Source organism: Eriocheir sinensis, chromosome 39 (assembly GCF_024679095.1).
Source record: "Eriocheir sinensis breed Jianghai 21 chromosome 39, ASM2467909v1, whole genome shotgun sequence".
NCBI lineage: Eukaryota > Metazoa > Arthropoda > Malacostraca > Decapoda > Varunidae > Eriocheir > Eriocheir sinensis.
The window spans coordinates 221,258-245,000 of NC_066547.1; the positions used below are offsets into that span (position 1 = coordinate 221,258).

At 42.7% G+C, this 23,743-nt stretch overlaps 1 protein-coding gene across 9 annotated transcripts in view; it reads left to right on the top strand.

Annotated features, from left to right (window-relative positions):
* LOC127008848 (dachshund homolog 2-like) overlaps nt 1-17,902 on the top strand; it is a 125,388-nt gene extending 107,486 nt beyond the window's left edge. For 7 of the 9 annotated variants that reach the window (XM_050881221.1, XM_050881215.1, XM_050881217.1 and 4 more), the window contains one exon: nt 14,305-17,902. In XM_050881221.1, the coding sequence (XP_050737178.1) occupies nt 14,305-14,426 (122 nt within the window). In that variant the 3' untranslated portion in view covers nt 14,427-17,902. Of the gene's footprint in view, nt 1-14,132 lie in introns of all 9 variants that reach the window. The other 2 variants (XM_050881223.1, XM_050881219.1) reach the window with 1 other exon arrangement.
* The last annotated feature ends 5,841 nt before the right edge of the window (nt 17,903-23,743 follow it).

A 23,743-nucleotide genomic window follows, 5' to 3' on the forward strand; every position in this document is an offset into this window, starting at 1 on the left:
ACCTTTTTTGTTGTCATCAATCATTGTTTTCGTCTCAGAATTAATAGCTTATCGCTTTTGTCTTTTTTGGCCTTGATTCATTTATTCGACTACTGCATCAGCAGTGACATATTTTCTTATTCAGATCACTTACAAAACATTAATTTGTCGGAGGGTTGTTTTCTGCAGAGTTACATGACCTTCCTCTAGTCACCACAAAACACCTGCTAGCTCCCATTAATTGCTAACAACCATCAGTACCTGTACAACTGTTGAGCTTTTGCAGTCTCCCGTAGTTATTTAGATACATCAGTGCCATAAAAATATCAGTCTATCCCTTTACCATATTTCAGTCACAGATGACAGCTAGAGTCCATAACCGATTCTGTAAGACCTTTATGTCCAATGTTTTTTCTCTGTTTTTTAGGCTAATAAATAATTGTGTAAACCAAAACTGCATGAAGAAACGTAATAAACAAAACACCAGGAAAGACCATATAAAGCTTTCTTCCTTGCAGAACGAAGCATATGTAAGTTTAATGATGGTACGGTCATTACATCTACTCCTTTAGTTAAAATTTCTGTTTTTGAGTGACAATGAAATAGAAGATAAAAGGCCACTCTCTTTTTACAATAACATGGACCATGACGTGTACTGCCGATTTAAAAATACATAAAAAAACATTGGGAAACATAATATCAATGTGGTGAATATTGCTGCTCATGGCGTCTCCACCGACTGACCTTGAGATACAAGAGGGAACACTTTTTTTTATCTTGCTCCGTGATTGTTCTCGGCATCTGGTCTCGAGGTCGAGGCACTGTAATGGTTGTGAAGTCTCCCATCTCTCCATGTTCTGTTGCCTCCATCACGATGCCGCTTCGTATGACGTTACGCCATATCACAAGATACACTTATTCTCGGGCAGATTTTTGTGGTAGGATAGCTGATGGTGATAAAGGAAGTGGTTGCGGGGGTGGGTAATGCTGGTGAGGGTGACGGTGGTGATGGTGATGGTGGTGGAGGCAATGGTGTTGGTGGTGGTGGTGATTCAAAGAGTGATTAGCACGCCTCACATGGAATCAGCGGCTTCCACGTTTGTATCCCGACCCGGGCAGTCCAAGCCTAACTTACCCAACTGTTCATACTCCCTTCTCGGGTTGGTCGATAAATGGGTACTTGGGCAACCTAAGGAAGGTAAACTGTGGTAACTTGAATGTCTCACCTGCGGGGTAGTGGGTTCTTACCTAAGACAGACTCAAGGGCCAATGAAACGGAGATGAGCACCCGGCGACGCGTTGCTGTAGTGTATTCCCCAAAATTTACCTTGTCATAAGTCTTACGTATAGCAATCATTTGTCGCCCTTCCCATGTCGATTAGCACAATCCCTCATCTTTGCCTTTACTCCTTATATTTTCTTCATTCCTTACAACGTTCTCTCCTTTCCTCTCTCCCTCCTTCCGTTCCCCATCTCATCAGAGCTCCCTCCCTCAGCTTCCCTTCATTGGCAGGTCAGATATATTTACCTACACATTACCGTTCTTCCCCAGTTCCTTCACCCAAGTCCCCTACTATTGATTTCATTTCCCTTCTTCTTTCCAAGCCCCTGCCCCCTTTCCTCATCACTTCACCTATTTACTATACATCCCACATATGTGGTCACTCTTGAAACCTTTAAATCCCCTCACATAATGTTGGTCTTTCTCCAGCTCCCTCATCTTTGCTTTTCATATATTATCCCATTCTTCATTCAATATTACTTCTTTCACAAATCTTCCAATCAGTCATCCACTTCCATCACTTAACGTCTGTTTTCCTCCCTTTCCCTTTCGTTTTCCTTTTCTTTCTCTCTCTCTCCTATCCCTTCCTTTCGGCCAGCCCTCCGGAGCATTATCCAAGAGGCGCTGCAGCCGGGACATAAAACTCGGCTTCAGGAGGTCTTAAAACTCCCACTTGTTTCGTTTAGTGCGGCATATTTGTGGATTATTGGCCGCGACCCGCCTCCCGCCGCCCCCTAATTGTCAGCTGCTCCGTGGCCATGATCCCGTCTTGCTGGTGGTGAGAGAGAGAAGGATGGAAGGCGGTGGGGGAGAGAGAGGGTAATGGGGAACAAGGCAATGGTGGTTTAGAGTAGTGAAAATAAGAAAAGGGGGAGTTTAAGGGAAACCGTGATAGTGAATAGGAGAAACAAAATTTAGGGAAAGGGAGAAGAGTGGAGAAGAGGGAGGAGGAAGGGATAAGAGGGGATGGGGCAATGGAGGTAAAGATAGGAAAGATAATATGGAAATAGGGGTCGTTAGGGGATGGGTGATATTAACGAAAAAATAGACTAAATAAAAAAATAGGTTAAATGGATAAGGGTAAGAGATAAGTAAGGTGAGGTGAAGGAACTGAGGAGGGTGAGGGAGTAAGGGAAGGGTCTTGATACGAACTGAGAAATGTGGATTTTAAGGATATTAAGGAGGTTGTTCAGAATGAAGGGAAAGGGGTCAGGCTTATGGAAAATGTAGGGTGAACAAGTGAATTGATGGTGAAAAACTAAGGAGGGAAGGATGAGCGGGAAATTTGTACTTGACAAGGAAATTTAATGTGGGGTGAAATTATTGGAAAAAGAATGGAGGATTAATTGAAAGCTTCTGATATAGGGTATAAAACTATCACCGACACAACCACAACCACATTCCATTGCACATCTTTTCGTTCTATTCAAGTGAATATCATAGGCAATCAATATAAAACCAAAGGCATACATTATTAAGTCATAAACAATACCAGGAAAGAAGGAAGCACATAACCAAATGCCAGCGCGAAACTTGTACAGTTTATCGCCTAAACACAGATAATAGGTAGACTTGTTATTATCCGACTGATTTGACGACACTAAGCATGGAAGAGGGAACAAAGGAGCTGACATTTTGGCATAAGGTCACCTTAGTCTTGTATATAAACGCGAGAACGCTTTGCTAAGCTATTCATAGGCATGCTCTGAGCTTCTTTTCCCTTTAAAAGCCTCTTCAGTGGCTAGTGGAAGGAAAGTTGTTAACGCCTCCACTTTTCTTCCCCACGCCGCGCCACAACACTAAGGCGGCGATAACGAACTAAAGATGATTTTTTCGTCAGTCCTACCGAGAGCCACTCACGCCTCACGTCTCGATCAAAGCCTCCGTCGGGGGTTAACACTGGGAGGCTTCCACAATTTAGAACTCTTTCGGGTTTTTTATTTTCTGCTTATAATAGTTCTACAATTAGTACACACCTTTGCTCCTCTATTTGACGTGTACACTTTTGGACAATCTGAAAAGTTGACAAGTATTCGAGATTTACTGGGACGAAATTCACTAAACCAAGAATTTCGATAACAAAGTGTTTTTGAATAAAGACCTTAAATGATGGTCCAGCCACACTGATTCAGAGTTGACTGCCAACACGTTACTGCTCACACTTGAAAATTCACATATTCTCACCCTTTTGCCGCTTCCGTCTTCCATAACTTATACTTTTATATTCACAATTCCTCTAACCATACATGATCTTCAGCTCCATCACAAGGATCACCGCCTCCTCCCACATTCAGTACACACATTAGCAAACATTCAAATACCCACTCGTGGCAAATATAAAAGACAAAGAAAATGAAGAACACTAAATACGTCTACAATAAAGAAATAAATCATGGACAATAACGATACATCGAGGACACTCTATATATCTCAAAAGACAAATGGGGCACGTACCTACACCTATTTCAGAGTAATGACTGAACATATGCTAATATCTCTCTCTCTCTCTCTCTCTCTCTCTCTCTCTCTCTCTCTCTCTCTCTCTCTCTCTCTCTCTCTCTCTCTCTCTCTCTCTCTCTCTCTCTCTCTCTCTCTCTCTCTCTCTCTCTCTCTCTCTCTCTCTCTCTGTGTGTGTGTGTGTGTGTCTATATATATATATATATATATATATATATATATATATATATATATATATATATATATATATATATATATATATATATATATATATGACTTCAAAACAGGCAAACAAGAAAAAAAATCTTAATGAACACACACACACACACACACACACACACACACACACACACACACACACACACACACACACACACACACACACACACACACACACACACACACACTTCTTTTCTATTCCACATTTTCATGAATAAATCCATACAGTAGGAGTTGTGTTGTTATCTTGGTCACAGTTGCAGGTGTACTGGCGTCTGGTCTGTCCATAGCTTATTCATAGCTTTTTGAGGAAGGCAGCGCGGGGCCAGCCAGATTGTCCTTCCCCTAGAAAAAAAAATATATATGCCGGGGAGGAACCTAAAGAGAGACAACGCTACAGACACACAAGAAGATCAAATTCACCTTCTTTCTATCTATAGCGTGGTGTTGTTCTGTTGATAAAACTCAGCAATATAAATGAAAAATTCATATCTTGTATTGTAATTCATACAATCTATTGTACTATTCCAGCTATTTCAAACAACTTACAGCGATTTGAAATAGTTGCTTCTATTATACTTCCGTATTCCTTTCGTGATACAGGGTTATCGAATGATACTTAGCACCACTAATACAACCAACGACAAGCTACATTTTCGTACACACTTGTCACCTGTCGTTATTTGGTGGGCGTGCAGTGACGAAAGTATATGACATGTTTTCCCAGATGTATTGGCAACATGTTTATGGGCGTGTGAGTGAGTTGGAAGGATGGTGTGTGTGTGTGTGTGTGTGTGTGTGTGTGTGTGTGTGTGTGTGTGTGTGTCATTCTACATGATCTGATCACGCGCGGGACTTGCGATTACCATCAGTACCCTTTTCGATTGAGCCTGGAGCTCAGGTGACGGGGGTACGGCAGGAGCCTCACATCACACTCACACACACACGGGAGGCAAGACACAACAACCGATTAATACTCGGTACCCATACACTGTCGGGTGGCTGAGAGGCTCTGTTAATAGGAGACTGTCCATTGGTCTCCTACTGGCCCGGGAATCGAACCCGGGACTACTCGGTTTTGAGGCAAGCCTGCTAACAACTACACAATGAAGCTCCGTGTGTGTGTTGTGTGTGTGTGTGTGTGTGTGTGTGTGTGTGTGTGTGTGTGTGTGTGTGTGTTTCAGAGGAGGGAAGAGGTCCCTCTCGTGCCGTAAAGACTAATCAGGGTGACAGTGTAGCCGAGTCATCAGATGGGCCAGAGGTTCTTAAACTGGGTGCCGCGGCACCCTGGGGTGCACCGTGCCAAGGACAGTGCCTAGGGGTGCCACAAGATCATCATGAATTTTGAATCATTCCTCTTTTTCTTCTTTTTATGTTAGTCTGCATTTATAACTCTTAAGTTAACCTAATTCGACTGATGAGTTCTATGTTTGGGCATGTACTGTACCCTGTGTTAATTTTGGTGTGAATATGGATAATAATTTTCATTCATTAATTAAAGTAATTTAAACAGGTACAATTGTGTATAAGAAGTTAATTCAGGTGAGAAGGGGGGGGGGGGGTCAAAAAGGGGTGCCACGAAAGGGTTTATATATGTTCAGGGTGCCATCACTGAAAAAGATTGAGAACCTCTGAGATATGCACATCTAGAGGCAGCGACAAAGGACCTCAAGACGTCCATCAGACCTCCACACTGCTGCTGCGAGATTTCGCCTTTTTCTCGTGTGCTTCTGCAATGCACACTCCTCTCCTGTTATATTTGCACCCATCTGCAATAGACTCAACCAAAAAATATATATATAACAAAAAAATGATGCTTGGAACTTGATGCTCCAATTAAGAAAGACGTTTCGTCGAAGGAATGACCAAATCCCGTTCCAGGTGTTTTTATACTCCTCTTCAGCTTCTATAACTTGATCCTGTTACTCCTGTGCTATACCTGCACTCGTCACTGCCCGCCAACTACTTTTCCCCCACTGTTAACTGCCATTCCCTTCCAACACCTTTCCCCTTCCCAGTAATCCTCCCTTCCATTCCTTTCTCTTAGCCTCCTACTGCTCGTGTCTCGCCGTTTTATGTCCCTCTTCCTTCTCCCAAGGCTCTCTTGTACACCTCCCTGACCCCTTCTCACTACATGCGTTCCCCTCCCTTCCACCCCATCCTTGTTCCCGTTCCCTATCATTCATTACACGCTCCCTCCTAAACCCCCTCCTTGCCATCCTAGTTACTAGCCCACAAATATCTCTATTTCATTGTCCTCTCTCTCTCTCTCTCTCTCTCTCTCTCTCTCTCTCTCTCTCTCTCTCTCTCTCTCTCTCTCTCTCTCTCTCTCTCTCTCTCTCTCTCTCTCTCTCTCTCTCTCTCTCTCTCTCTCTCTCTTAATTACAAATCCTCTTCGTGTTCACAGTCTCATTCATTCACAGCCTTTACTGTGAATGCTTTTTATCAACTTCTGCATTATTTTTAATAGGTTTGATTTTTTTTATTATAAGATAAATCAAAATCTATTCGAAAAATAAGTTATTATGATAAATATGATACTACTCCTACTGCCACCAATAATAATAATAATAATAATAATAATAATAATAATAATAATAATAATAATAATGATAATGATAATGATAATGATAATAATAATGATAATATATTATTATTATTATTATTATTATTATTATTATTATTATTATTATTATTATTATTATTATTATTATTATTATTATTATTATTATTATCATAATTATTATCATTATTATTATTATTAGTAGTAGTAGTAGTAGTACCATTATCATTATTATTGTTATTTTAATTATTATTATTATTATTATTATTATTATTATTATTATTATTATTATTATTATTATTATTATTATTATTATCATTATTATTATTATTATTATTATTATTATTATTATTATTATTATTATTATTATTATTATTATTATTATTATTATTATTATTATTATTATTATTATTATTATTATTATTATTATTATTATTATTATTATTATTATTATTATTATTATTATTATTATTAAAATCACTATTATTATTATTTTATTATTATAATCATAACTATCTTATTATTTTCATCATCATCATTATTTTTCTTCTTCTTCTTCTTCTTCTTCTTCTTCTTCTTCTTCTTCTTCTTCTTCTTCTTCTTCTTCTTCTTCTTATTATTATTATTATTATTATTATTATTATTATTATTATTATTATTATTATTATTATAATTATAATTTTACTATTATTATTGTTATTATTATTATGAAATATATGCAAGTATAATAAAGAGTATGCGAGCAATTCTCAATGTGATTCTGGCTTAAAATTACAAGCAAAATGCAATGAAGTAAAACCTAAAAAAAAAAAATATCTTAAACCTTTACAAAGCAAAAAATAAGCTACATAAATTTGGAAATAATTTTAAAAATAAGATGATCGAGTCAGAACACGGTTGAGTTGATGAGCAATAGAATTAATTATTTAATTCGAAATGACATAATTTCGAGTGATCCTAAAACGTTAAATGCCACGAAAAGTGTATACAATAAAAACTCCCTGGCCACGACATGAGGAAAAGTGATCAGCAGCCTCAGGAGGAGGAAGGCTGGTAATGCCTCACTGCGTAGCGCCTCCTGATTGGAACTAAAGAACTCGTTTAGATAAATCATAGCTTTTTATTGTCATCGTTTGCGTTAGGGTTTCTGCTGAGTCCCGATTAGTGCAATTATCTTCCAAATGGAGATGGTTGTGATGGTGGATGCCACGTGAGTTATGGCGGTGATGAAGATGGCGAGGGAGTGGTGGTGAGTGGTGGTGGGAGGGTGATAACCTTAAGAAAACACAACATCATGCTCCGGTGATAAACTCCTTCAGTATCTTTGATCGTTGCTGCCGATGATGGTAAAGCAAGTCCGGGTTTATATTTTTTTTCGGTTGAAGATGCGTAGGAGGAGGAGGAGGAAGAGAGGAGAATTAGAGGGAGGCGAGGAGAGAATAGAAGGCAGATGAAAGTGGAAATGAATGTGGAAGAAAAGTGTAGAGGATGAGATACGGAAGCAGCAAGCCAAGTGGATAGGAGCAGGAGGAAGGTTGGTAGTGGCTGAAGCTAATAAAAGGAGGGCGCGAAGGTTGAGGTTGGTGGTAGTGGTGGCAGTAGTGGTAGTGGTGTGTGTGTGTGTGTGTGTGTGTGAAGGCGGGTGGGTAGTTGGGTGCCTCGTTTACATCAAGTAGATTTGAGTGTGAAGAGAGGAGCGACGTGAAAAAAAGTGTAGGAGAGGAAAAAGAAGTTGAAGGGCAGAGGAAACGAAGGAAAGGGAGCAGAGAGAAGGAAATGAAGAGAAGCGAGATAGGGAGGGGTGGGAGGGGTTAGAAGTGTGGGAGGAGGCAATGGAGAAGGAGAAACAAGAAGGGAAACATATAAGAAAATAAACAGAGGAGAGAGAAGAAGGGCAATGGATCAAAAGTATAAAGAGAGAAAGCAAGAGAGTCCTAGAGAAAAATAGCTTGAAGAAAGAAAAAGTGGTGGTAGAGAAAGCGAAGGAGGAGGAGCCACGATAAGAATAAAATAGACAGGGGAAGATAAAAATAAAGTAAAGAGAAAAGCAAGGAAACCAAAAAGAAATAGGAGAAGGAGCAGGAAAAAGAACAGGAGGAGGATGGGGGAGGCAAAGGAGGAGGAGGAGGAGAGGCCACGATACAATCAGACTCCCTTTACTGCATTCGTTTCCACGCATTTAATTAAGCAGACGGCAGTAACTTGGGCGAGGGGGGCGGAGCAGCGGTGCCGTAAACTGTTGTGATAAGCGAAACAAAAATGAGACTGTTTGTTTAATTACGGACCTTGACGGAGGCGGGGTGTGCTGCGGCTGCTGATAGACTGCTGAGCTCAGGGTGGCGAGGGCGAGGCTGGCAGAGGGGAAAAAGGGAGAGAGAGTGTTGGGGGCTGCTTAACTTTCCTCCTAATCTTCCTCCTCCATCTGTTTTCTCCTCCTCCCCTTTATTCCACCTTCTCCTCGACCTCCTCTGCCATCGCTTCCTCCTATTTTTTTTCCGTTTTATTGCTATGTTTTCTATTTCGTTGTTAGTTTTATTTTTCATTCCTGTCGTTTATTCTTTTTTATCCCCTTCCTCCCTGTTCTGCTCCTCTTCCTCTTCCTCCTCCTCGTCCTCCTCCTCATTATAATTTTTGTTCTCCCTGCCCTTCTTGCTATCTTAAGACTTCTTTCTTTTTTTCTTTCTCCGCCTTATTCTCACTTCCTCCTACTCTACATGATCTTCCTCTTCTGTCTCCCATTATTCTAATTTGTCATTCCGCCCCTTCATAATCGTTGTCTTTTTCTCCTCATGTTTTTATTTTTATTTTTTAGTCTTTCTTCCTTCTTCAAACACTAAATATTTTAAGTTCTTTGTCGGCCTTGCTCCTCTCCATATACTTTTCTCTCTTTTGTTCATTTCTCATATCCCTTTTATTTCATTTTCCTTTCACATTGTGTTCTTTATTGTATGTTGTTGTTGTTCTTGTTCTATTTTCATCAGCACGTTGGCTGAATGGGCTTAAAAAGAGCCCTGCAGAGGAGCTAGCGTCAGGCCATGAGGCCCTGGCTAGCGGGTCGGGGGGTACGGATGCATTAGCACCCATTGCCGGAGCCGAGCAAGCAACTCAACAGTCTATAAGCTGGCTCAGAGGCCAGGAGAGTTGCTCGCTCGACGAGTGCTGGCGTTCCACTGTATTGTATGTGTATGTCCATTTTGGCAAATTGTTTTTTTATATGCATCTCTTAACAGTTGTATCTACTACTAAGCTATTACAATATATTTCAACGCATTCTTCCTTGTTTACTGTGTGTTGCTGCTCCGCTTACAACATTTATTTCTATATTCTTCGACTTTTATCACTAAAATCAAATTTTTCGTTGAAAATTTATCTTATGCTATAATGTTTCAAATCTTAACTCTCTCTCTCTCTCTCTCTCTCTCTCTCTCTCTCTCTCTCTCTCTCTCTCTCTCTCTCTCTCTCTCTCTCTCTCTCTCTCTCTCTCTCTCTCTCTCTCTCTCTCTCTCTCTCTCTCTCTCTCTCTCTCTCTCTCTCTCTCTCTCTCTCTCTCTCTCTCTCTCTCTCTCTCTCTGCTTATCTCCATAAAGAAGAAAAATAAGCAAATATTTTTTCGTCTCTCTAGGACTAAGGGAATTCATTTATAATCCTTTACGGAATCAACTAATAATTCTCAAACCCCATCAATAAACAAACCTTTTAACCTCCTTTCAAGAGGGTTCCAATCTCATTCGCTTCGCTTTCCCTCTTTGTAGCCTCCCTCCCTTTTTCTCTTCCCTCTCTTTCCCCCTCCCGTTCTACCTTCTTCGCTCTGTCTCTCCCTCCCTGCTCTCTCCTCACAGCCCTTTCGCCACTCTCAAGCCAGAAATGACATCAGGCCAATAATTACGTGTCATTAAAAAGAAAGTCATAAAAACGGAATGCTATTACAAGCGAGGCAGCTGCTGGTGATGGTGGCGGTGAGGGCGGTGGTGGTGGTGGGAAGGGGGGATGGTGGTGGTGGTGGTGATGGGAGTGGTTATGGAGCTAGTAATAATGATATGATACTTTGCAATGTATAGTTATGTACACACACACACACACACACACACACACACACACACACACAAATAGCACCACCTCCTCACCTCCTGAACACAGCCACAACGCAACTAAACACACAACTCAGCGGGGTATCACGAGCAGAGGGAGAAAGAGGATGGAGGAGGAAGGGGAGGGACAGGAGGAGGAGGAGGAGGAGGAGGAGATGCAGAGGGAGCGGGGATACATTTGAAATAGACTCACTCTAACTAATGGGCGAGATGTGTAGATGGCCCGGGATACATGTGTTTGGGCGCGATCTGTGACAGGGGCGGGGCGCGAAGTGTCTAGCTGAGCCTCGTCTCCCGCGATAAGGAATGACGAACACGACGGGAGCTGATCAGAGGGAGTCAAGGTGTCGAGGTGCGAGGGGGATAGAGATGTGTAGTGGGCGGTTGTACGGTTGAAGGAAAGAGGGAACGGGAAGTGTGCAGTGAAGGAGAACGGAAAGGGGAAAGGAAAGGTAGGGCAGAGGGAAGGAAAGACAAGTGTGTGGACCTATTCCGAGGGAGATGACTGTCTGTTTGTTTGGTGGTGTGTCGGGAAATCTCTGGTAATAAAGTCAGTTGAGGTGTGTGTGTGTGTGTGTGTGTGTGTGTGTGTGTGTGTGTGTGTGTGTGTGTGTGTGTGTGTGTGTGTGTGTTCGTGTTTATTGTCTGCTTTGAGAGTTTTTGTTGTATGTTTATCTGTGTGTGTGTGTGTGTGTGTGTGTGTGTGTGTGTGTGTGTGTGTGTGTGTGCGCGCACATTTTTTTCATTCTACTACATGGTTCCCTTTTTGTCTGTGATACCATCTTGTTACAAGGCATGGTACTTTTTCCTCGTTCTCTCTCTCTCTCTCTCTCTCTCTCTCTCTCTCTCTCTCTCTCTCTCTCTCTCTCTCTCTCTCTCTCTCTCTCTCTCTCTCTCTCTCTCTCTCTCTCTCTCTCTCTCTCTCTCTCTCTCTCTTTTCGCGTGCAGATTATTTTGATTTGCACAAGTAAAAACACCTGGAACTTCCCCTAATCAGACTTCAAGGAGCATGTGACAGTGAGCCATGTGGTGCTGATGGTGAATCACGACACACACACACACACACACACACACACACACACACACACACACATACACATTCGCAAGCCCTGTCACATGGGGTAGCCATTCACATTCACTCTGGTGGTGTTGCGTATAACCCCAAGTCTTGAGGGTGTTGAGGGGACCGCACACCTTAACGTTTTCTCGTGGTGGTTGAGAGAGATACTGTGTCACGATTGTGCTCCTTTCTTGTGTCTTTCTGGGGAGGGGGGAAATATGGGTGAAAAGAGACTGAAAATGAATTGAGGAAAGAGGGAGACGAATTAGTGTTTGATAGTGGGAGATTGTGGACAGGATGAGAAAGGGAATATAGTAGCGTTGTGCTTGTTGGTGGGGGAACTATGCGTGTGATAAGGCAGGGAAAGGGGGCAGGTAGGTGGTGGAGGAAGAAGTGTTTTGTGGTGAGGGGATCGTGGGCAGGGTAAGGCAGGGAAAATGGTAAGGAAGGTGATAGTGGAAAGAGTGTTTGGTTGTGGGTGACTATGGGCAGGGAAAGGTAGGGAAGGTCGTAGGGAAGGTGGTAGTGGACGTAGTGTTTGGCGGTGGAAGGCTCTGGGCGGGGTAAGGCAGGGAAAGTGATAAGGAAAGTGATGGTGGAAAAGGTGTTTGGTTGTAGGGGGCTATGGACAGGATAAGGCAGGAAAAGTAGTAGGGAAGGTGGTGGTGGAAAAAGTGTGTGGTGGTGGGAGGTATGGACAGGACAAGACAGGGAAAGTGGTGGAGGAAAGTGTTTGGTGGTGGGGGCTATGGACAGGAAAAGGCAGGGAAAGTGGTGGAGGAAAGTGTTTGGTGGTGGGGGCTATGGACAGGAAAAGACAGGGAAAGTGGTGGAGGAAAGTGTTTGGTGGTGGGGGCTATGGACAGGAAAAGGCAGGGAAAGTGGTGGAGGAAAGTGTGTGGTGGTGGGGGGTATGGACAGGACAAGACAGGGAAAGTGGTGGAGGAAAGTGTTTGGTGGTGGGGGCTATGGACAGGAAAAGGCAGGGAAAGTGGTGGAGGAAAGGTGGTAATGGAAATAGTGTTTGGTGGTGGGGGACTAGGGGCGGGATGAGGCAGGGAAGGTGGTTGAGGAAAGTGTTTGGTGGTGGGGTTGTTGGGGCGGGCGGGTTTAGGAAGGGAAAAGTAGTGGCAGAGGAAAGAGTGTTTGTTGAAGCCATACGTGCACGTCCTTCCCCCACGTCCCGATCTTTGGCACGGACTCCATAAATCTTTATCTGGGATTTTGGCGTCTGGGGTTAACGGCTTGAGGCTGGGGAGAACTGAATGTTGATGGGCGGCCTCCTGCCACTACCGCCACCACCAAACCACCAAGAACCCAACGACCACAGCTGCCTCGCTACTACTGCCACGCCCAACAGTACAACTCCTTGCATGAATACACACACACACACACACATACACACACACACACACACACACACACACACACACACACACACACACACACATACACACACACACACACACACACACACACACACACACACACACACACACACACACACACACACACACACACACACACACACACACACACACACACACACACACACACACAACTATAAAACGAACATAAGTTTTCAAGATGTCTCATCAGGCGACCATTGCTCAGTAGAAGAGAAAGATAAGAGAGAAAATATAATGAAACATTAGCATATAAAAATAGGCTTCTTTCTCCCACGTTAGTAACAGAAACAAGCGTGCAGCGTTACTCCATTTGTTGCAAAATTAGATAGTCGAATTTCTAGCGTAGCTCACGTCTTGAGGAAACTTACAAGAAGTACTTCTAAAGCAAACAAATTTATTTTCTCCTCGCCGTTCATCTAGTCACTAGTGGCACGGCTACCAAAAGGCAAAGTGTAAAAGGCTAATATATATATAGAGTTGATAAACAGAGAATACATTGCGAGGGTCATGTGTGTGTGTGTGTGTGTGTGTGTGTGTGTGTGTGTGTGTGTGTGTGTGTGTGTGTGTGTGTGTGTGTGTGTGTGTGTGTGTGTGTGTGTGTGCGCGCGCGCGCGCAATGGTATGTGTGTTCTGTGACATGTTTATTTGGTGAGATTACTAGATTTCTATTGAAAGACATTCTTTTGCCAAAGAGTTATCTTTAATTAATTTTGAAACGCCTTAATTAATCTTAAGATGCTTTATCATGCTTATGCTACATACTTTATCTTTTATCTTGGTTAGTTTTAATGTCCTTTACTGCTTGAATATATGATTATGCACTATTAATTATCAAGGAGCATTATTTCCTGAGCGCTTTGTCTGACGGCTTGAAGTGGGAGGCAGTGGTGGCCGGTCAAAGCCCCACTTCTACCATGACGAGGGCACGGTCGCCCTGCATTCACTAACAAAACTAACAAACTAACACTTTTCTTGTAGCCTGTAACCTCTTCTCAGCCACAGACTACTGCCGTAGGATGATGCCATTGTTTCCTCCTCTTGCACAAACCAACCTGCTGTCTCTTTTTTCTTCCAGAGGCCCCACCTGTGTATTTCAACAAATCGATGCTCTTCAACTGCACAGCCTAAACCCATTAACACAAACCTTCGGGTACAGACCAAGTAACAGAGCGTGGCGTAGTGAGAGTGTGGCTGTATAACTCTGCCATTCCCGCTGTCTACTGCTGCCTCCCTCCTCCCCCCTTCAGGCTCCTGGTGGGGGCTTCAAGGACGCTGCTGGCCCGTACCACCACAACCACCACCACCACCCCACGACGACCCTCTGCTCCGACTTCGCCTGGCCGTCAACCTCACCCAGATGGACGCATAGCCGTTTACGGCCTCTCAAATAAGAACCCTTGGTGCACTGGGGGCTGGAGTTTCTCTCTCTCTCTCTCTCTCTCTCTCTCTCTCTCTCTCTCTCTCTCTCTCTCTCTCTCTCTCTCTCTCTCTCTCTCTCTCTCTCTCTCTCTCTCTCTCTCTCTCTCTCTCTCTCTCTCTCTCTCTCTCTCTCTCTCTCTCTCTCTGTTCCTTTCTCTCTTGCTGGGTGCCACAAGAACTCTGCAGAGTAAGTCATCCGTCATCCCGATGTGAACATGAACCTTCACAAGACTCGGTGGATCGCCCTGGTGCTCCCCATCGCTGAAAAGAGGGCGAGGAGCAGCCACACACACACAAAAAAAAAAAACAGTGCAGAGAAACCAGTGTGTGCAGGGGCGGTTGTTGGTTGGTTAACGCGACAGACAACCCGCTCGCCTCCTCCTCCTTGGCTGCAGTGGGAGCAATGGGCGCCGCAGGTACTGGCTTGCCCAAAAGTCGTGATGTTCCCCGCGCACGACACCCTGATGTCCGGACTCGACCTGCCAGTACCGGGAATCTAGGCTGCCAATTACGTGATCTTTTTTTCACTCTCTCTGGTGTGTATGTGTGTGTGTGTGTGTGTGTGTGTGTGTGTGTGTGTACACGAGCGCGCGGCCAACATTTTTCACTCGTACATGCCACGCATTTACGCTAAAAACTGAAACGGCACACAAAAATCCCGTTAAAAGACAGAGAGACAAAAAATGATTCATGTACATAGTTCTTTTTTTCTTTCTTCAGTGATGGTCAGTGATGGTGAACAATATTGAAGAAAGGTGAGTGAGAAGTTAAAGGAATATGACCCAGGTAGGAGTATGTGTGTATGTGTTTTTTGCTCCTCTGTTTGTTTGTTTGTTTGTTTGTTTGTTTGTGTGTGTGTGTGTGTGTGTGTGTGTGTGTGTGTGTGTGTGTGTGTGTGTGTGTGTGTGTGTGTGTGTGTGTGTGTTTAGTTAAACCTGAAAAAAACTCAGATGTTTCTGCTTTCTGGAAAATGATCTGGCATTAACTGATTTGGACTAAGGTGAAGAATGATAAATGACTCTTTAACCCTTAATTAATGGTAGACTGTAAGGAACCCATCTGCTAACTTAAAGACTTGGCATAATTCAAAGAAGAAGAAGAAGAAGAAGAAGAAGAAGAAGAAGAAGAAGAAGAAGAAGAAGAAGAAGAAGAAGAAGAAGGAGAAGAAGAAGAAGAAGAAGAAGAAGAAGAAGAAGAAGAAGAAGAAGAAGAAGAAGAAGAAGAAGAAGAAGAAGAAGAAGAAGAAGAAGAAGAAGAAGAAGAAGAAGAAGAAGAAGAAGAAGAAGAAGAAGAAGAAGAAGAAGAAGAAGAAGAAGAAGAAGAAGAAGAAGAAGAAGAAGAAGAAGAAGAAGAAGAAGAAGAAGAAGAAGAAGAAGAAGAAGAAGAAGAAGAAGAAGAAGAAGAAGAAGAAGAAGAAGAAGAAGAAGAAGAAGAAGAAGAAGAAGAAGAAGAAAAAGAAGAAGAAGAAGAAGATGATGATGATGAAGAAAACAAACAAAAAGAATGATGTTCATCTGCTCAGAAAAGAAAATGAAAAAAACAAGAAACAGGGAAACAAGAAACAATGTTGTAACCCCTTTTCTTGGCTTGTTTTGGTTTAACTTCAGTCCCGTCGAAGGCATTTTTCAGGCATTTTAAAGCATATGTGAACCCCAATTAGCGTTTACTCTTTACGATAAGGTGTGAGTGCGTGAGGTGTGTGCGTGTGGTGAGGCGGGGTGGTGACTTTGCCCCGCACTCTCCTGTGAGTTATGAGGCAGAGGTGACGGAGCAGTAACATACCACGAGATTGTTTTGATACCCTCATCCTCTTTTTTCCTTAATACCCTCACTACCCCGCCTTTTAATCCCACTTCATTCTCTTATTATGTAATTTATGTGTTATTTACCATTGATTTCGAAGGGTATACTGCCGCAGTCTGCTTTGAGAGTAACCTATTGACCTAATGCTCTGTGGAAATACCAGTTATATTAGATAGATGGTGTGCGAAGCCGGAGAAGACTAGGTAGTGCACATACTTCTCTCCCTGTCTCCTTTCCCTGCCCACCGAAGGAGTGAATCAGTTCAGCTCGTCTCTTTCGTTATACTCGTAGTGATCCTTCGCGTTCTTTCCTCTCAGGTTTATTTATATTATTGCTTCGCCGCCGATGATGTGCGGATTGGCCTGGGCGATGACCCCAAGCTTTCTGTGCCATGTTTGGTGCTTCCTTTATAAAGCTGGATTCTTGACTATTACAATGCTTAGATTTTCACCTCGGAAATAAAAATAAAAGAATACTTGAAAACAAAAACAAAGAAGCTAAAGGATTTTTTTTATTAATATTTTCGGTATTTTATGACCAAAAAAAATGCTCATTGATTGCACCCAGGCATCAAGAAAACACATGTTAAAAAAAAAAAAAAGTCTTCAAACCATCGCCTTTTACACAGCGGAACTTAAACCCAGGTTTGACCCAGTCAGTCTCAGGGCAGTTTGTGTCCAGCTCATCCAGCTGTTCATCCCCCTTTTCGGGCTGGTCGATAAAAGGATACTTGAGAAAACCTGGAGAAGAAATCTGAAGTAACCCAGATGTCACACGACCTGAGTCCCGGGTTAGTGCGTTTCTAACCCCCTAGTGGACTATAGAGATGGAGGTGCGTGCCGAGGCCAGGCTAACCTTTGCATATGTTCTCACTTTACCTTTACCTTTATTGTCCCGAACAGTTAAAGACTTGAACGGTGCCAAAATGGATTTCAAAGTACAAAAATGGTTCACGCCATGCAGACAAGTTTACCACGAAAAAGAAAGTCAAACAAAACTGTAACTAGTTTTCAATAACTCATGAAACCCACCGTCACATCATTTGAGTCGTCACATACATATAACCGATCAAGAGGTGATGTCCCGCAACGCTACAACCCAAGAATCAAGGCATTGCAAGAACTCTAGTCATGTTCCGAAGCTGCCGCCTCTCCTCCTTCCCCTTCTCATTCCTCTCTCTGCCTCTTCTTCCTCTCAGGACACACACCACATCCCGCGACTCTCTTCTCCGGCTACGCACTCACATGTTACCTGTTGTTACCCGCATCCCGCGTCGCCGAGCACCTCACCCAGGCGCCTCCACTCTCCTCGGGCACAATAACTTGACTCACTTCCTCTACTCCCTCAGTGTATTGCTCCACGCAGGTAGCGACGCATTCCCCGCCCCTCCCCGCCAACTCCTACCCGGCCCGTGGCTGCCCAGGGTGTGCTGCAGGGCCGGGCTCATGGCCCCTCGGTGTTTTGCTCGACCCCACTTGTACTTAAGAGTCTATACATATAATCTATTTACATATAGAAGACTGAAATTCTCATAGGAAGAAAACCCAACAACCTGTGCTGCTTTGTTCTTTAGAAGATAAGTCACAAATGTATGTATTATGGAATAAATGTTGGAGTTCTGTACGATGCTTTATCCTTAACCTAGGTTTGGTTCGCTCTTTTTTGCAAGCTACCAACGCTACTTTCATATATGTCCTTTCTATTATAACTTACGAATTATATTGAAAATGCTAATTATTTAAAGGATTCTAGGGATGCCATCTCAAGGCATAAATTTTCTTTTCGCCTTCACCTCTCTCTCTCTCTCTCTCTCTCTCTCTCTCTCTCTCTCTCTCTCTCTCTCTCTCTCTCTCTCTCTCTCTCTCTCTCTCTCTCTCTCTCTCTCTCTCTCTCTCTCTCTCTCTCTCTCTCTCTCTCTCTCTCTCTCTCTCTCTCTCAATACACGCAGCAGAAGGGGCCGCTACTACTGTTTCTGGCTCTCCTGTGATAAATGACGAAACTTTGTCCTCCGGCTCCTCAAAATTCCGCCTCATTACCATATTAATCTGCATACAGACCCGCTACATTTTTTATAGGTTCGTGGCGGCGACTGAACGGTCGGTAGGAACCTCTGCCGCCACTAATTGAACAGGTGGCGATACTAAAAATATATTAGTTAGAGTGGTACCAAGACTTTTCTCTGCTACTAGTTCGTCTAAGAATGGTTTAACTGCGTCTCTCTCTCTCTCTCTCTCTCTCTCTCTCTCTCTCTCTCTCTCTCTCTCTCTCTCTCTCTCTCTCTCTCTCTCTCTCTCTCTCTCTCTCTCTCTCTCTCTCTGTATATATTTTTCAACCAAACATGGAAATCGGCCAGGACTACAAAAAATGCCTAGCATACGCTGTAGTAAAAAAAAAAAAAGAATTATTGAGGCAAGTAGTTAAGTAAAATATGTACATATCCACAAGTTTATATGTCGATTCAATTTGGTCTTCAATATATATATATATATATATATATATATATATATATATATATATATATATATATATATATATATATATATATATATATATATATATATATATATATATATATATATATATATATATATATATATATATATATATATATATATATATATATATATATATATATATATATATATATATATATATATATATATATATTTCGCCGGTAGGCTTTCTCGGTTGGGCCTGGTGGTCGACACAAGCCCGTCATGGCGCGTGCAAGTGTTTATGGTGGCGCCATCTATTCTTGGCTCATGCTGCTCCCCGGAGCTCATTCTTGATCTCGCTTGGATAGTTCCTCTAGAGTCCTTGTTAGTAGGTGGTCTTCAAGACAGCATGTGGGTAGCCTTAGGCCACTCGGCGGTGACTGAATAATCACAGATGGTACCGGCGGATTCCAACCCGCGTTATCCAAGATGTGGCGAACGCGGGACCAACAGGCTAATCAGGCAGCCAGACAGATAGATAGATATAGATAGATAGATAGAAAGGAATAGATAGATAGATAGTATATAGATAGATGTAGATAGATAGATAGATAGATAGATGACTAGATAGATAGACAGACAGATAAAGTCAGATATATATATATATATATATATATATATATATATATATATATATATATATATATATATATATATATATATATATATATATATATATATATATATACATACATGCATACATACATACACACATACCTACATACATACATACATATTTACATGCATGCATACTTTTATAAAATAAAGCATCACTGAACAGGAACTCATGCAGCAAACGATTAAGGGTTTGGCAAAATGAGAAACAATAAAGATGACGCATGACAAAAGACTGAAGGTAAACAGTTACGAATAGAAAAAAAAAGAATAATTATAAATGGCAAAAAAGATGCATCAATGAAACAGCAATAACATTTCAAAGGACTAAAGTGCTAGATCACAGCACTCGCCAAGTTTTTCTGTGTTTCGGTGCAGCGGGGACAGGAGGACGAGAGGAGGGGCGAGGAGGGAAGAGAGCGGGATTCAAGGTAAGTGGTAGCGAAGGGAGAGGGAGGAAGAAGAAAGAAGAATGAAAGGAGGAAGGAGGGGAAATGGCTTCGAGGTGAAAGGACGGGAAAAGGAGAAAGACACGGGGAGGACAAAAGGTTTCTCTATTGTTTTGCCTCACAAGAGCCTCCACTGATTATTCCCTGTGGCTGAACGGAAGGAGGAAGTGAGAATGTGGTAAAACTGAGGATGATGATGCTGAGGATGTGGAGGAGGAGGGTAATGATGATGATGATGATGATAAAGAGGAGATGAAGTGGAGGAGAGAGGGGGGGAGGAGGAGGAGGAGGAGGAGGCGGAGGAGGACGTAGTGGGTCACGCCCTCTCTCTTGACTCGCGTGGAGTGCAGGGTCAGGGAGTACTACGGATCTGCGTCTGGGCGTGTCCGGTGACGCATCGAGGTTTGCTGCTGCACCTGGCTCGACCACTTCGTCAGGTGAGTAAGGCGAGAGGTCATTAACAAGTACGTACGCCTTGGCTGTGGCTCATGCACACGGATCTTGTGTTTTTGACTGGGCGTCCATAATTATGTGGGTCGAGTGTCACTGGGTTGCGACACACGCGGCCACTCGCCGGGGGAAGAAATGACTCGTTATCATTGTGAGACTGAGTGTGCTGTTTTTGTACCGCCCCGGTTGCTCCACTTAACTGTGCTATGAATTGCTTGGTAATTGCGTAGCAATTGCGTAGTAATTATATGTTTTAGGTTATTTCGGTAATACAGCTAATAATAGCAATATAAAAGTTGATACTGAGGAGGCCCATTCATCATTTTTAAATCTATTACACGTAAAATAGAATGTAATTTATTTTTTATGGCCGTGTGAACATCACTTCTTATAATGCCCCAAGGTACATTACAAAAAGCATTTTGAGTGAGAAAAAGTAACATTTTTATATAGCTTCATATTGCATAGTTAAAAATCTAATATTATTTCGTTTGTTGAAAAATATTTTTAATCATATATGTTATTATACACCAATATACAAAAAAAAAATCCTCTCCTTTTTATCTAAAAGACTGAAACGAAAAGCTGTTCAACTTGTCTGCAAATGACTGCCTCCAAGACCGCATCCATGGCACCTCTCACACCAGAACAACCCCGCTTCGTGCTCGCCACAGCAGCCAAGACTACAAACACCAACACGAACACAGCAGTAAACATATACACCATTGTCATTTGGACCCAAAATACGCGGCCCTTAAAGAAACTCGGAGAATTAAGGACTCTTCCGAAAGGCGCCACCAGCCCGATAGAACCCCTGCCTTGCCTCACCACCTCGTCCCTCTCGAGGCAGTAGCCTGAAGAAGAACATCAAGTGACACATAAGAGGCACTGGTGTGTTTGTGGTTGCTAAGGGAGTGGTGGCACTGTGAGGGTAGCGGCGGTGACCATAATAGTAAGAGGCGTATGTGGCAGCACCGAAAGAGAGAGCGAGAGGGAGAGAGAGGTCCCCGCACCCCTGGCTAATCCTGGTTGAGAAACGAGAAAAGTTTGGCTGGAGACTTTGAGCTCATTACGACTGCAGTAGCCTCATTACGTATGCACACACCCTCAGCCGGCAATCAAAATCGTATGCTAGCCTCGCCCGCACCCCCAGCTGTGGCCAAGGAACACGGTAATGTCTGGCGCGCCTTTAGAAAATAGCTTTTAAACCCCTTCTCCGCCCTTCCTCTTACACATCTTGCCTTTCCCCCGTCTTCCCCTTCGTCCTTTTTTACCTTCAGAAGCCGAGTCCCTCCTTCGCCCAGCCATACTTTTTCTACATCCTCATAACATGTATACTTGCCTTTCCTGATTAACCCACGATGAAACCCACGTTAAAAGTAACTGTTCTGCGCCTTCGAAATCAACATTGCCTCAGTCTTCTTTTAGATTTAGAGTGTTTTCCATTAAAAGGTGAATGCAAGTTTGAGTAAAAGCTATTGCTAAGTGTTGGGTCGGCGCTCATACTTGTCATATCAGCCCTTGAGGCTGTGGTGGATAATTACAGCCGGACACAGGGCCAGTGTGACATCTGGGTTAACACAAATTAACCTTTCCCCACGTTTCCCTAGGTACCCATTTATCGACCCTCCCGAAAGAAATGATAAAAAGCTTCCCGTAATGAACAACACTAAGTGTCAGGGATCGAACCCGTGCCTTCTGTATGGAAGACAGGGCAGCATACCAACTACGCCACCGATGGGCTAAAAGGTCGAAGTGCCAGAGGTGACTTCAGCGACATATAGGTCGCAGAAGTGGCCTCTGGCGCGGTGACCTTCTATTCAGAAGGCACGGGTTCGATCCCCGGCACTTAGTGGTGTTCATTACAGGATTTTTTCACTGTGTTATTACAGTTTCTCTGGTGATAAAAAGCTGGGTGGGATGTGCTCTGACTACACAAACTAGGATCGAATCTACGCCCGCGTATTCGTGCCTAGGCGTGCTAATAACTACATTGTTCATACGTATTAGATGAAATTTAGATTTTAGGTTTAGATTAAGTATATTTAATTATTATGCTATGTGATGTTGGTTTAAATAAGTTTATTCATCATTGCACTTTCAAATCCTGGCATGTTCTTATGAAACATTATATCGTTAAATCACTGTAATTCATTGCCAGATAAGTGGGTAACGCACATTCCAACCAAGCAAAAGGACTTTGAAATTGATAAACAAAGTACTAGAAAGCACAAACATCTCAGAACAAGGTATGTACTAAAGACTAATTATTCTGATTTTCTTGAATAAAACAATTTGTTACAAGTACTTCCGAAACCATCTGCTTAAAGAAATCTGGTCCTGCTTTTTTTATGTACAATTCACTTTAATTACTTTCGTACAAGATTTTGTTAGTAGCATGAAAACTTCCGTTTTTTTTAACTGCTTTGTCCTACTGCTTCACTTAATTTATCATCTTACATCGCTCGTATCTGTTCTTCCTCTTCTAAGGACTCAATAAAAATCCCCTTTCTCTTATTCAATAATCTATTCATAGCATTTTTGTATGATTTTCATCAACATTTTTGTAAGCCCCAGTTTCACTTGCCACACTAATCCTCCACACGGCATCTGGGTCACCACTACCAAATAATGGAGTCCTGTCCTATATGATTCTCCCCCAGCAGCTCGTTGGGGTTGAAAGTAGAACGGAGGAGTCTACAATCCCCGCATACCCCGACAGATAAATAATTTCAGGATTTTGCCCATAAACTCAAGAACCATTGGTGAAAAATGTGGCCATAATTAATAACTGCCGAGGGTAAGATTGAATAACATTAATCTCAACACATAGCGCGCATTCCGAGGAGCAGCCGACAGGGGTGCCAACACCTGCCAAGCCCTTTTGGTATCCGTGCTCATGAGGGCCGGAAGTGTGATGTAATCGTGCGAAGCAATCAAAAGAGAAATATAAAACAGAGCGGAGACGCAACCTGTACAAAAATATAAAAAGATCTACCAAGAAAACAACAAGGAATATTGTTGTATTAGACTGGCTCACCAACACAAAGTGACGGGGAAAGGTTGGCAGGCATGGTATCCGACCTGCCCTGGGGGCGGACCCGTCTTGAGCAACACACAGGGAAACGCCTCAAAATTAATATACGAGAATGGTAACACGAGACTGAACGCTGAATTTACCGTGAAACTTAATCATTTCGTACGCGTGAGAGCCGGAGGAAGTGGCGGGTGAGAGGTGGCGATGGAGGCGGAGGGTCCGGGGTGCAGAGTGAAAAAAAAAAAAGGTGCGAGGAAGTCTGTAATTCGTCACTCGAGGAAGGGTAAATACAGACCTGCTTAACCAACGCTAAAAGTGCAGCAAGTCAGCTAGAAAACCGTCAAGGGAATTAAAAGAGTCGCTCAGAGGCTGTCCAGACACTTAATGAACTACGCGAGCTATAATTATATTAACTGGG